General features: G+C 47.4%; 1 protein-coding gene across 1 annotated transcript in view; it reads right to left on the minus strand.

The window, feature by feature from the left end:
• LOC142044712 (arf-GAP with SH3 domain, ANK repeat and PH domain-containing protein 2-like) overlaps window positions 1-13,737 on the minus strand; it is a 41,027-nt gene that overhangs the window by 16,594 nt on the left and 10,696 nt on the right. The window contains exons 7-13 of the mRNA XM_075057425.1: window positions 12,648-12,733; window positions 12,102-12,180; window positions 10,601-10,687; window positions 10,289-10,388; window positions 8,782-8,852; window positions 8,244-8,331; window positions 7,706-7,754 (exon numbers count right to left, since the gene is read on the minus strand). Of these exons, the coding sequence (XP_074913526.1) occupies window positions 7,706-7,754; window positions 8,244-8,331; window positions 8,782-8,852; window positions 10,289-10,388; window positions 10,601-10,687; window positions 12,102-12,180; window positions 12,648-12,733 (560 nt within the window). The remainder of the gene's footprint in view (window positions 1-7,705; window positions 7,755-8,243; window positions 8,332-8,781; window positions 8,853-10,288; window positions 10,389-10,600; window positions 10,688-12,101; window positions 12,181-12,647; window positions 12,734-13,737) is intronic.

The raw sequence follows: 13,737 nt of genomic DNA on the forward strand, positions 1-13,737 counted from the left end.
GAATAATCAGGATCCGGCTCACAGGAATAATATGTCAGACTTGAGAACAATTATAATTCAGGGGATACGGGAATCTGTTCCCCGAGGACAGAATATTAATAAAGCCTTTAGTGAACGCAGAAAAAAGATGAGACCCCGACAGAATGGCTTGAAAGGTTAAGGAGAAGCTTCCAGTTATACTCTGGGGTAGATCCTGCCACTGTGGGACAAGCTTTGCTGAAAACTCAGTTCGTGGCCAAATCGTGGGGAGATATTAGGAAGAAGTTGGAGAAAATTGAGGACTGGCAGGAGCGGGGGTTGGATGAATTACTTAGAGAAGCTCAGAAAGCGTATGTGAGGCGAGAAGAGGAAACTGAAAAGCGGCAGACTAGGCTGCTGGTTGCAGCAGTAAGAGAAGGACAAAAGGGTGTGATAAGGAGACCCGAGACCCAGTAGGCCTGGTGGGGGAGATAAGGAAAGAATGGAGAGGAGAGGAGATAAAGCCGTGGAATGTTTCTATTGTGAGAAAAAAGGACATATGAAGAGAGAATGTAGAAAAAGGGTTCAGGATGAAAAAATGTTCCAGGAGGATTAGCGGGGTCAAGGGCTCTATGCGCTGAGGACCCCCGGTAAAAAAGAGCCCTTGATAACTTTAAAAGTGGGTCCTCAGCGCCAGGAGGTGACCTTTCTTGTAGATACCGGAGCTGAAAGGTCTACTGTACAATCATTACCTCCGGGATGTAAAATATCCGGGGACAAAGTTAATGTAATTGGAGCAAAAGGGGAACCTTTCAGGGTCCCCGTTATAAAAGATGTGGCGGTGGAATCAAGTTGCAGATATGGAATTGGAACGCTCTTGTTAGTACCTGAAGCAGAATATAACCTATTAGGTAGGGATTTAATCATAGAAATGGGGATTCGGGTAGACGTGGAAGAGGAAGAGTTAAAAATTAGGCTTTGTCCCCTTACAGAGGTGGACGAGAAACAAATTAACCCTGAAGTGTGGTATACTCCCGAAACAGTCGGAAAACTGGATATTGAACCGTTTGAGGTGGTTATTAAGAACCCTGAGATTCCAGTGAGAATTAAACAATATCCCTTATCTAATGAAGGGAAAAGGGGACTAAAACCTGAGATCGAGAGACTATTGGAAAAGGGGGTACTCGAACCCTGCATGTCCCCTTTTAATACCCCGATTTTACCAGTAAAAAAATCCGATGGTAGCTATCAGTTGGTGCATGACCTAAGGGAAATCAATAAACGGACTGTCAGCCGGTTCCCAGTAGTGGCAAACCCACACACCCTGCTGAGTCAATTGGGGCCCGAGAACCAATGGTATAGTGTAATAGATCTTAAGGATGCATTCTGGTCATGCCCTCTAAAGGAGGAATGTAGAGATTATTTTGCCTTCGAGTGGGAAGACCCAGACACTCATAGGAAACAGCAGTTAAGGTGGACTGTACTTCCCCAAGGGTTTACAGAATCCCCAAACTTATTTGGACAAGCCCTAGAACAGGTTCTACGGGAATACCAACTGCAGGATGGGGTCATGCTAGTACAGTATGTGGATGACTTATTGTTAGCAGGAGAAAATCAAGAAGCAGTCAGAAAAGAAAGCATACGGTTGTTAAATTTCTTGGGCCTTCAAGGCCTCAAGGTATCATGGCCAAAACTACAGTTTGTGGAAAAGGAGGTGAAATATTTAGGACATTGGATAAGCAAGGGGACTAAGAAGTTGGACCCCGAATGAGTAAATGGAATTTTATCACTGAAAGCCCCGAGGAGTAAACGACAGATTAGACAATTGTTGGGGCTATTTGGGTATTGTAGGCAGTGGATCGAAAACTTCAGTACGAAAGTGCGATTTTTGTATCAAAAGTTAACGATGGATGGATTGCTTAAATGGACCCAGGAGGATGAAGGGAGATTAGAGAGTCTCAAGGCTGATCTAGTTAACGCCCCTGTCTTGAGTCTGCCTGATGTGAGTAGACCCTTTTATTTATTTGTGGCCACTGAGGAGGGGACAGCATACGGGGTTTTGACCCAGGAGTGGGCAGGGAAAAAGAAACGTGTAGGGTATATTTCCAAATTATTAGACCCCATCAGTAGAGGGTGGCCCACCTGTTTACAGGCAGTTGTTGCTGTAGCCCTGATAGTGGAAGAAGCGAATAAGGTAACATTTGGAAGTGAATTAAAGGTGTTCTCCCCCCATAATATTCGAGGAATTCTCCAACAAAAGGCTGAAAAATGGATCACCGATGCTAGGCTTTTAAAATATGAGGGGATCCTAATCCATTCCCCTAAATTGGAGATCGGAACAACAAGCTTGCAGAACCCGGCACAATTTTTGTATGGAGGTCCTGAAGAAGAGTTAACACATAATTGCCTCCAGACCATTGAAGAACAAACGAAAATTAGGCCAGATCTAGAAGAGGTAGAATTGGGAGAGGGAGAAAAGTTATTCGCTGATGGGTCATCTCGAGTAATAGCAGGGAAAAGGGAGTCAGGTTATGCAATTGTGGACGGGGGAAGCCTAAAAGTAAAGGAATCCAGACCCCTCAGTCCTAGTTGGTCGGCGCAAGCATGTGAGTTATACACAGTACTTAGGGCATTGGAACTCTTAAAGGGCAAAGAAGGAACCGTGTACACTGATTCAAAATATGCGTATGGAGTGGTACACACTTTTGGAAAAATTTGGGAGGAACGGGGACTTATTAATTCTCAAGGAAGGGGTTTGGTTCATGAGAAACTGATTGTCAAAATTCTACAAGCAATAAGAGGGCCCAAGCAAATAGCTGTAATACATGTTAAGAGACACCAAAGAGGAACAACCCCTGAAATTCAAGGGAATAATCTTGCTGACCAAGAAGCCAAGGTGGCAGCACTACTTGCTGTGACCACCACCCCGCTGGCAGGTGAAACGCCTGCAAGAATCCTTAGCCCACAGTTTAGTAAACCAGAAATGGATAAATTGAAGGAAATGGGAGTAGTGGAAAAAGAGGGTAATTGGGAACTACCCAATGGGAGACAAGTATTACCAAAAGCACTAACATGGAAAATAATGAGAGGTATGCACTCAAAGACTCACTGGGGTGTCCAAGCGCTGGTTGATCAATTCGCAATAAAATACATGTGTATTGGGGTTTATAATGTAGCCAAGGAAATCGTACAGGGGTGCCTAACGTGTCAGAGGATCAATAAGCAGCATCTTAGAGAAAAAGTGCAAGGGGGAAGGGAATTGGCACACCGACCATTCACCAAAATACAGATTGATTTTACTGATCTCCCTAAAGTAGGGCGATATAAACACTTACTTGTATTGGTAGACCACCTCACTCACTATGTCGAGGTGTTCCCTACTGCTAGGGCAACTGCCAATGCAGTGGTAAAAATACTTTTGGAGCATATCATACCGCGATATGGAAATATTGAAACTATTGATTCAGATAGAGGCCCACATTTCGTTTCCAAAGTAGTAAAAGAAGCTCTAGCCCCCTTTGGAACTAAATGGGAGTTCCATACCCCTTGGCATCCCCAAAGCTCCGGGAAAGTAGAACGAATGAATGGAGAAATAAAGAAACAATTAACTAAGTTAATGATAGAAACCAAAATGTTATGGGTAAAATGTTTGCCAATTGCTTTATTAAATATTCGGACTCAGCCCCGAACGGATACTGGAATTTCCCCATTTGAAATGTTATATGGCATGCCCTATGATATGGAATGCCCAGCCGATTACCCTACTTTAGATGAAGATAGTATTAACCCTTATATTGTTCAGCTGATGAAAAGGAGAGAGAGATTGTGGAAGAAGGGAATGGTGGTACAGAGGCCACCCCTAGATATATCCATACATTCAGTAAAGCCAGGTGATATGGTATTAATCAGAGCCTGGAAAGAATCCTCTCTCCTAGGTGGGAGGGGCCCTTTCTTGTTTTACTTACCACAGAAACTGCTGTCCGGACTGCAGAACGAGGATGGACGCACGCCTCGCGAATTAAAGGACCTTTACCCAGAGATCAGTGGGAAGTAACAAAGACTTCAGAGGACTTAAAACTAGTGATAAGGAAGAAGAAGGAACTGCATGAATGAATGAATCCTTTTGGAAGAACGGTAAAACCTAGTTCCAGGTATCACCTGGAGAGAATTTACAGGTGGTGAACCTTACTCCTTGGCGTACAGAACAGATACCTCATTAAACCGGCGGAGCTGGTATATATATATATAAATTAACAGGAACTCCTCAGTACTTACCTTTTTATTGTGACCGGAATATTTTAGCGGGATTCCGTGTTTAAAACATCGTAACCACAACCATTGGAGTTGGGTGCCTTGTAACTGTGCAAAATATGGTCAGAAATGGTATTGTAATTCTAGAAGGAGACATTATTGTTGTATGAAGTGTTGAGAGTACAATTCCCCCATGGAGACCAATTGAATAGAGTGGAAATTAATAGACTAATTTGTGGGTGGGAATTATTAGTACCTGAAACCTGGGAAATATATGAGAACGATTGGCCTGAAACTATAAGGCGGTGTGCTATCAGATTCACGTGAAAGCGAGCTAGACGTATCACTAGAATAGCTTCTACTCTTAAATAAAATTTGTATAAGGAATGCTGGTGGACACACTGCAGGACCAGCCACCCATTTAGGGATGGCTGTACACAGTGTACCCAAAGGAGAAGGGGACTAAACACGTCTGCCTTACGGGGCGGGGGGGGCTAGCTACGGGAAATCCCTAACCAACCCGAAGCTCCCATAACCCTGAATCCTGCGAGTGTCTTGTCATTTCCCAGGTAATATAAAATATTCTGCACAGTTCCCGGGGAGGAGCTAAATCCTGTAAGGGCTTTGCAAGTGGAAAACATGCCCTTAAGAAGTGCGACTGCTGCCGAGAAGATGAGAAACCTCGCTGCTCCAGGCACCAGAGTAGGCGAAGTAGGCAGAGACATACAGAAAAGGGAGTGTGAGTACACCGTGAGATCATCAGCGGGTAATGGCGAAAAACGGACACTTCGAGAATGGACTCTGGGAGCCCGACCAGGTACGCCCTGGCAAAGAGATAATTGGGAATTGACATCGACACCCATTGTTGTTCCTTGGGAAACCCCACCAGCAATCCGTGTTTGGATGATGTTACTGTGGTATTTGCTTGTTGGGCCTATGGTATCTGGCAATGTCAGCCATCAACCCTTCAAATGGTCACTAATACAACTAGAACACTCAGTTGTCATACAAAACAGAATTACCCCAGGCGCTCCCTCTTTCACAGCCCACTTAAGTTCCCTAGTAAGGTCATACCATGGATGGGCCCCCATTGATGAGAGTACTCGCAAGTATGCAGTTCAGCGTAAAGCCTTTTATATGTGTCCAGCTAACAATCCAGAAAAAGGATATTGCAATCACCCAGCTGAATATTACTGTGCATATTGGGGCTGCGAAACCATAGCATCAGAATGGGCACCAGGGGGAGGGAAAGACCAATTTTTAACTGTAGGATGGGGACCGCCAGGATGTCAAAAATCCACCTATGGACCTCAGGGTTCGGTTCAAGGAGGCACATGTTGGCATATTTATCTTAACGTTTCAAAACCTGAAGATCTAGGATGGACTATAGGGAGGACTTGGGGAATCAGGTTTTGGGAACCAGGCACTGATACAGGGGGAATAATTTTAATAAAGAAGGAGCCGGTGCCCAATGAACCCTCCGGTGTGGGACCAAATCCAGTCATAGCAGAGGAAGATGATAGTAACAGTATTGTACATACTGTTACAATCTCTCCTAACATAAACGTCACTGAAAATAACACCCCGGGCGTACCGACAAAAATCAAACCCTCGACTCTTACACCTGAAGTCAGCCCATTGTGGGATACGCTTCAAGCCAGTTATCAGGTACTGAATGCCACCTACCCTAATATAACTGAGCATTGTTGGTTATGTTACAACATTCAGCCACCCTTTTATGAAGCTATTGGGGTGGACATTAGATTTAAGAAGGCCAACGGAACAAACCCAGCTCAGTGCTTATGGAATAAAGAATCTGGACGTAAGTAAGGGATAACAATGTCCCAAGTATCGGGAAAAGGAAAATGTATAGGAAATGTCCCAAAAGACAAACGACACCTGTGTACCACAATTCACAAATCAAGAGAAATAACAGCTGAGTGGTTAATTCCTGCAGATAATACTAAGTGGATTTGTTCCCAAACTGGGGTTACACCTTGTATATCCCTAAAGGTCTTTAATTGGATAACTGAATATTGTATACAAGTAGCTGTAATACCTAGACTTATTTACCATCCCGAAGATTTTGTTTATGACTATCAAACTACTCAGGCCCATCACATACAAAAACGTGAGCCCTTTACAGCCCTCACAGTAGCAACCCTCATAGCAGTCGGAGCTGCTAGAGCTGGTACAGGAATAACCTCCCTCGTACAACAAAATCAAAAATTTCAATCCTTAAGAATAGCAGTCGACGAGGATTTGGCTAGGATAGAAAAAGCCATGACAGCCCTAGAACAGTCTGTTAGGTCTTTATCGGAAGTAGTATTACAAAATAGACAGGGCTTAGACCTAATGTTCATGCAGCAGGGGGGGTTATGTGCAGCTCTACGGGAGGAGTGTTGTGTATATGTTGACCATACTGGAGTAGTTAGAGATACAATGGCCAAGCTACGGGAGGGGTTAGAAAAACGGAAGAAAGACTGGGAAGCACAACAGAACTGGTATGAGTCTATGTTTAATTATTCAGCCTGGTTAACCACCCTACTGTCAACCATTGCAGGACCTCTTATTTTGTTGATCTTATTTTTGACTTTTGGGCCATGCATTTTTAATAAGTTGATCGCTATTTTTAAAGGGCGCTTAGAAGCTGCACACTTAATGTTGCCTCGAGAACAATATGAACAAATCGAGGATGAAGGAATTACTCCTATCCTCGGGCGGGCAAAAGAAGCATTAGATCGATTTAATGAACAAAATCAGGATAAAATAGAAAAGGGGGGATTGTAATGAACGGGTTAACTTTGTTCATGAAATCGCATGTGGGGGTAGGGACATTCTTCACTTATCTAAAACCTGTAAAGGTGGGGACCTGTAAAGGTGGGACGTTCTTCACTTATCTAAGACCATAAGTATCCAGTTGAGTAGACAATCACATACTGATGATTAGAATGAATGGGACCTGAGTCACCTAAAGAACAGCTGAGGAAGACTTCGGCCTTCATCCCAACAACCACCAGAAGGCAGATTACGACCACCTAACAACTGATGGCACAAGATACCGAAGATACCACCCAGCCCTCATGTATCAGGGACTAAAAGACTGTATAAATAAAGACACTCTTCCCCAGTTTTGGGGCGAGCTTGTTGGCGGAGCACTGTCTCCCCGGCCACCCAGCACTGTTTTGCTTTTTTATCACTTGCTAATAAATTTGATCTTTTATTTAATACAAATTGGCTCCTCCAATTTGTCACGAGCATTTATAACATCCTGCACGGTACTCCAGCAGCAACTGGCTGCCAGGAGCCTCCATCAAGCTCCATGTCCTATTCACGGCCAGCCAGCCCCCCCTGGAGTGACTGGGACATGGTCAGGATGGGAAGGGCATCGAACAAGGGGCTGTGGCTTGCTGCTCAATTAGCCAAAGAGCTGGCACTTCAGCAGCAGCCAGAGGAGCATTTTTTTGGTCCACAGCAAGGCACTGGCAGTACTTACGCGACACAGGCCTGCTCATCCTCTGCCAGAAAGCGGTACGTGCGGTTGTCTGAAACACACAGAGCCAGTCTCCTCTAGGCACCCTGCTTGTCCATCTCACCTGCTGGGCTCACAGCAGGGCACAACACACCTGAGCTGAGCTAGCAGAGCCAGGAGCAACCTTGAGCCCAGGCAGCTGGGGGTGACAGTCACCTCCATCTCACTCAACCCGTCCCCAGTGCACCCCAGGCAAAGGGACCTGCTCCTCTATCAGGAATGAGGGATGCTGGTGTTAGCTAAGCTGCAGCCCAGAAACTATAATTGCACGGTTCCCTTCACTGACCTACGGTAGTGCTGCCTATCTCACACCCTGGGTGTGCATCACTGCTCCTGAGCAGAGCTTCCTCCTGGCACAATTTCACCAGGGTAACCTCCTCAAGCTGGCCCAAAGCTGCAAAACATCCCCTCATCCCTGCCCACACTGGCTTTCTCAGTCCAAAGCACTGCTGCCTCCCTGGGCCCTTCCAGGAAAAAACAAAGGGCAGGCACCAGCACTCACAGGAAACCAGATCAAAGCATTTCTTGTCATCCATATTCGGCTTCACCTGGCAGGTCAGTAAATTCAGCTTGGCTGGTGGGCAGTTGAGCTACAAGCAGAATGATAAAGCATCAAAGGACTGTGGTCCAGGGGTGACAAGCACCACCTGGCTCTGGACGCAGAGCCACGGCTCTGCCTTGTGCCCAGCACTTTTTGTCTTTGGCTCTGCTCTCAGGAGCAATGCAAGAAATAGCAACACAGACCTTTTCTTTCCCAACAGCCACCCCATGCTCAGAGCCAGGTCCCCAGGCTCATGCCCCTCCATGCACATAGGCACATGAGGACCTCCTGTGTTTGTCTAAAGCTCTCTTGGGTTGCAGGGACTTAAGTCTCAACAGAAAGCCTCCTATGCCAGGGCAGCCCAGGAGGGCAAGCAGCAGGCACAAGGGCTCTGATGAGCCCCAGAAAGCCACTGGCATGCCTGGCAGTGGCAGGCTGTGCAGACCCTGAAGGGGCAGCAGCTCCCAGGTAGGAGCAGAGTGGAAGAAGCAGTTCTTACCATGCGGTGAGAGATGGTCAGGTAGCCATTGCTGATGGTGCATTTCCTCTTCTGCCAGACTTTTCTCAACCTGGAAATGAGCAGAGGGTGAGCCGAGAGGACACACACAGGGAGGAGCAGATGTGCAATGCAGCGCAGCGCTGGCAAAGGCAAGAGCCATGCAAGGCACAGCATGGGCCCATAGCTCTTGTCAGACATGCTGGCTGGGCTGCCGTGGATGGGATCTGTCACTCTTGGTCTGTTCTGGGCTGAGAAGGATCCATCATATGGCATAAGACAGGCTTGTACAGACAGGTAGCACAGCTGCTGTGGAGGTGATACAGGTGCAGAGCAACAACTGGGGAAGCAGGATCTGCTAGCAGAGCACAAAGCCCTTTGCAGAAGCCCTCAGCAAACATCCAAGACCATCACCTCTAAATTGCTCCCAAGCTGGCTTTCCTGTGCCTGCCATTCGGGGCAGACCATAACACGGGGGAAAGGTAGACGAGATACACCCAAAAGGGGAGAGAGACTGAACTTCAGTCTGCAGTGAAGGCAATTCCTGAGCTCCCATTCAGTATTTTCTGTCCAGTTTCAGGTTTCTCTAGGACACTTCACAGTCCTTTCCAGGTGTGCAACTCTCCCAGTGCAGGACCCCTGTGATTTGCAGCAAGCATACTCCCACGTACTGGTGGGAGATGACCCTCTTTCCAAAGACAGCGGAGTGCTTTCCAGGAGCTCAGGGTCTGACGCTTGGGAGAGGGGCACAGGATGGCTACTGGCTTGCTCTCTCCTCTGGCCCACAATGCCATCTCCAAGGCAGCAGCAACCCATGCTGTGTCTAATTCACCCCACATTTCTGTCCCTTCCCCTAATTCTCACCATCAGGGAGCTGAGCCCAGTAATGAACTGTGAGGGCAGAGGGGTCTGAAAGGCAAAGGATGGGTCAGGGCTAGGGAGGCAGGGAAGGGAGAAGAGAGCAGAAAACACCACCAGGACTGTAAATAAATACCCAGTGCACCCCTAAGCGTCTCCCACCTGGGAAGGGTGCATGAGTCAGGGCTCCTCATCCATGAGCAGGCATGATGGAGGAGGTTCTGGAAAGCAATGAGTGCCTGGGAGAGGGAGAGAAGCACTGGCCCTTCCCCATCCCTCCCAGCACAAGACTTGGGGTGTTGGATGAAGGCAGTGGGATCCCCACTGGAAGGAAAGACAGGGAGCTGGTTCTGGCTCCCAATGGTGGGTGCAGGGGTCCTCACCACCAGCACTTGCAGGTGTTGAGAGGACATTGGACAGCTTCATGGGAGAGGAATGCTCTCAGAGCTAAAACATGGACACAAGCTGCGTGGAGCTCTGCGTTGAAAGCTGTTGGAGGCTGGGACAGTGTCGAGCACACCTTCATGCATGCTTGTGCTGTTCCTCTGCCTTGTGGCCACCACAGGGAGAGAAGGTTGATCTGGGTGAGCCCTGCTCTGGCCCCAGGTCACCAAAGCACAATTGAAAGGGGCATGCTGTTTCCCAACTTATCCATTGCTTTTCTTGAAGAGGGTCCCTGACTTCTCTGTGCTGTACTGCTTGTTCCCTTGCAGCTGGTGCATGTTGTACCCTGCCTGCTTGTTCCCAGGGTCCTGGCAGGAGAAAAACAGCAGCAAGGCCCTACTCCATCAGTACCACTGGCAACCGAGAACATGTCCTCATGGGACTGCCAGGGACCATATGCTCCCCCAGAGCTCACCAGAAACCCCACGGCTTTCTGCATCAGCAGGCAGGCACTATATAAGCAGCTGCTGTGCCGTGCCCTCTGCCCCTGTGTTCCCTTGCAAGAATGATCAGACTTTACCTCTTTCTGCTCCAGCTGCAACACTGTTTTCAGCTGATCCCAAAGGGAGCAGAGCTGCTGCTTCTCCTCATCCTGCCTGATCTCCATCTGAAAGGCACCAGTGCACAGGGAGCTGCTCGCATGGCAGCAGGAGGCTCCTGCCTCAGCTGTGGCATTCCACTCCTTCTTCCAGGTGCAGTGGAGGTGCCCCCACACCACCCTCTGCCCTCACCGCCTCCCCGCATCTGTGGGATGCACCCAGCCCCATTCCTATGGTGGGAGGTTGCTGCTCGTCCCCTGCAGTGCCGTGGTATGCAGCATGTGCAAGAAGCACTTCACTGGAAACCTCATTGGGAGGAGGGACCAGGCATGTCCCCAGCACAGGGACTCCTGCAACACGAGACCACAGGAGAGCAGTCTGCCTGTTACTGAGAGAACAGCTGTTTGCAGCTCTCTGCAGGGTAAAAGCAACCACGTGCTTGAAGATCACTGTGGTGGTTGTTTTTATTTCCTTGGTAGTGTCAGTAATTAAAATAATTAAAAGGCCTCCAAGCCATCAAAAAGTTGATGGAGCTTGGCAAAGGAATGTGGCCCTGAAATGGAGCCTGGGGTTTGTCTGCATGAGGGATCCATAAGGTGCTGCTTGCTGTGCTTGGTTACCCTGCTCTTGGGGTGGCACCTCCCTTCTTTTGTTATTTACATAATGAATTTTAATATGATTACAAATTATGGAACAAGCAGGGTAACACCCCTAAAGCAGATTGATTCAAACAAAGCAGCAGATGCCCAGAGGAGACCTGCACTACAGGCCCAGGGGAGATGAGTACAAGTGATGCTGATGCAGTATCTGGGTGAACACCCAAGCCTCTGCAAATCTTGACTAGCAAGGAGGTATGGAGAAGGATAAGCAAACTGGAACAGAGGTCTAGAAATGCTGGGAAACCAACATAAACCCTCTGCTGCACTTGGAGGACATCATACCACCTGGGACTTGAGTGCTCAGACTGTCTCTGAAAGCCTTGCTACTTGGAAAAACTCCTTTCTGTCTCCAGGCCACACATGACTGACAGAGCTCAAAGTCAAAAGCTAAAGTTCACAAGGCTTACATGACCTGCCTCTACAGCAAAGCAAAGGCCCTGAGGAAATGCATTAAGAGCTTGAGTTGGCAGCAGCAGCATGAAAAGCTAAGAGCACAAATTAAAAATCTGGAAGTCTGAAGAGCAGGTAGGGCTTTGGCAGATGAATACATTAGTGCCTCCTTGGTACCCATATTTACACTTGTTCTTCCTACTCTGTGTCCTGGGGTATGGCACCATAATTTTCTCACTCCCAGTGATGGCTGAATTTCACCCCTTCATGGGCTGCTGCATATCACAGGATCAGGAAAAAATGATTAATAGATGTGAAGAGCTGCAAAAGTCCTCAGTTCTGCTTCTGCAGAGGAAGAGGAGGCCCGGGGGAAGACATGCCTGCTCTCCAGCCTGCCCCTGCTTGCTGCACCCAACTTCAGATGAATAGTCACACTCTGCAGCTGTGGGACGAGGTTGTTCTCTGTAAACTTCTTAAGTTTTGCCATTGTGTTTAAACATTCCTGGAAAAAACTGATAGGAGAGGCTAACATAAGGGCATGTCCTGAAATCCTGCTCTTAGCACTGGCTCTGAAGCCTACAGACCCCAGGCTCCCTGGAGTTCCTGCTTCAGAGCCCATCCTGCCTTCAGTAGGCAGTGCTTTCACTTCATATGTGAAAAAAATCTTTCTTAGGAAATGTCTTTTAGAAAGATTTGGAGGCAGTTAAATTCAGGGAGAGTGCTCAGCAATCTGTCTTTTTTGCATCCCAGATTTATGCTTTACACTGGTTTATGAAAATGTCAAACTAAAGAGAAGAAACACACCCCATTGAGATCCTTGCCTCCACTGCATCCAGGAGAAGAGGATTTTCAGCAAGTTACAGGGGCCAAGCCCACTGCAGGAACTCAGGCCCTACAAGTTAAGCCACCCCCAGGTCCCCTCTACAACCAGTGCTTCTGGAGAGAAAGGGCATGCAGGCAGGTTACTAGTCGCTCTTACTTGAACTGTGAGCTGCAGCGCTTGATATGGTTTTGCAGCAGGTCAATCCCCTTCTTGGTTTTGATCTTGTTCACTTTGATTAGAAACTGAAGGGAAAAGGACACAGGGACCGAATTCGTAGCTTAGAGAGAAATGCCTTTTATACACTTTTTGTTGGCCCCCCTCACAGGGTGTTGCGGCCCATCCTGGCAGTCACACCCTGATGGGAGCAGCTTATGTGGCCTTTATTGGGCGAGAAGATGGTGGTAAGCAGGGTCCAGTGCTTTGATCCAGACAATAGAGTGGTAGACCCACAGTGGTGGCATGGACCCTGCGTTTGCTGGGTTTTACCTATGCAGGGCAAACATTCAGTTAATACACCATCAAAGATTCATCACTCATGGTGCCTTCACTGAAGAACAGCTAGCTTTCCTATAGATCTTCAAAACTCATCACTCAAGAACCAAGTTCCTCCAAGACCCACTAGACTTGATCCATGAACTGCACCACTTCCACCTGAACCTACCAACAATGTCAGTGCTGTGAGCCTGCCTGCCTAAATCCTACACGCAGCTAGCATCTCAGCCTGCCTTGACGACGTTCAGAAGCAAGCTGAAAGTTCAGATTTCCAGCCCAAATTTATCTGCCACCTCACCCAGCCCATCCTCCACCATAACAACCTCACCCATGAAAATCAACACTGGCCCTTCCACTTGGTGGACTGACAACGTGAAACAGTGTGTTGTGCTGTGAAACATCATTAAATTTTTCTAATGAAACATTTCTCCATCCATCTCTGGACTATGCCTACGCTAGCATCAGCTCTCTTGACATTGCAACTACTGTAAAAACAACAACCTACCAACAACTATTTCCAGAAAACCCACAGGCCAACATAGTAAATCACCTTCCAAAATACATGTTGAAAATGGCCAACCTCAGATTTCCCTGTATGTAGTCTGAGGGAATCATTCAAAACACCCTCAATCTATCAGAAGGAGTGTTTCCTAGAAGACACTCTCTCAGGAACCTGAATGCCACATGTGGACTCACATCAGCACAGAACAAAACCGCCACCTGACCTACTGGCTCCGTTTAAGGACAATGCAGC

Source organism: Buteo buteo, chromosome 2, assembly GCF_964188355.1.
Source record: "Buteo buteo chromosome 2, bButBut1.hap1.1, whole genome shotgun sequence".
Lineage (NCBI taxonomy): Eukaryota > Metazoa > Chordata > Aves > Accipitriformes > Accipitridae > Buteo > Buteo buteo.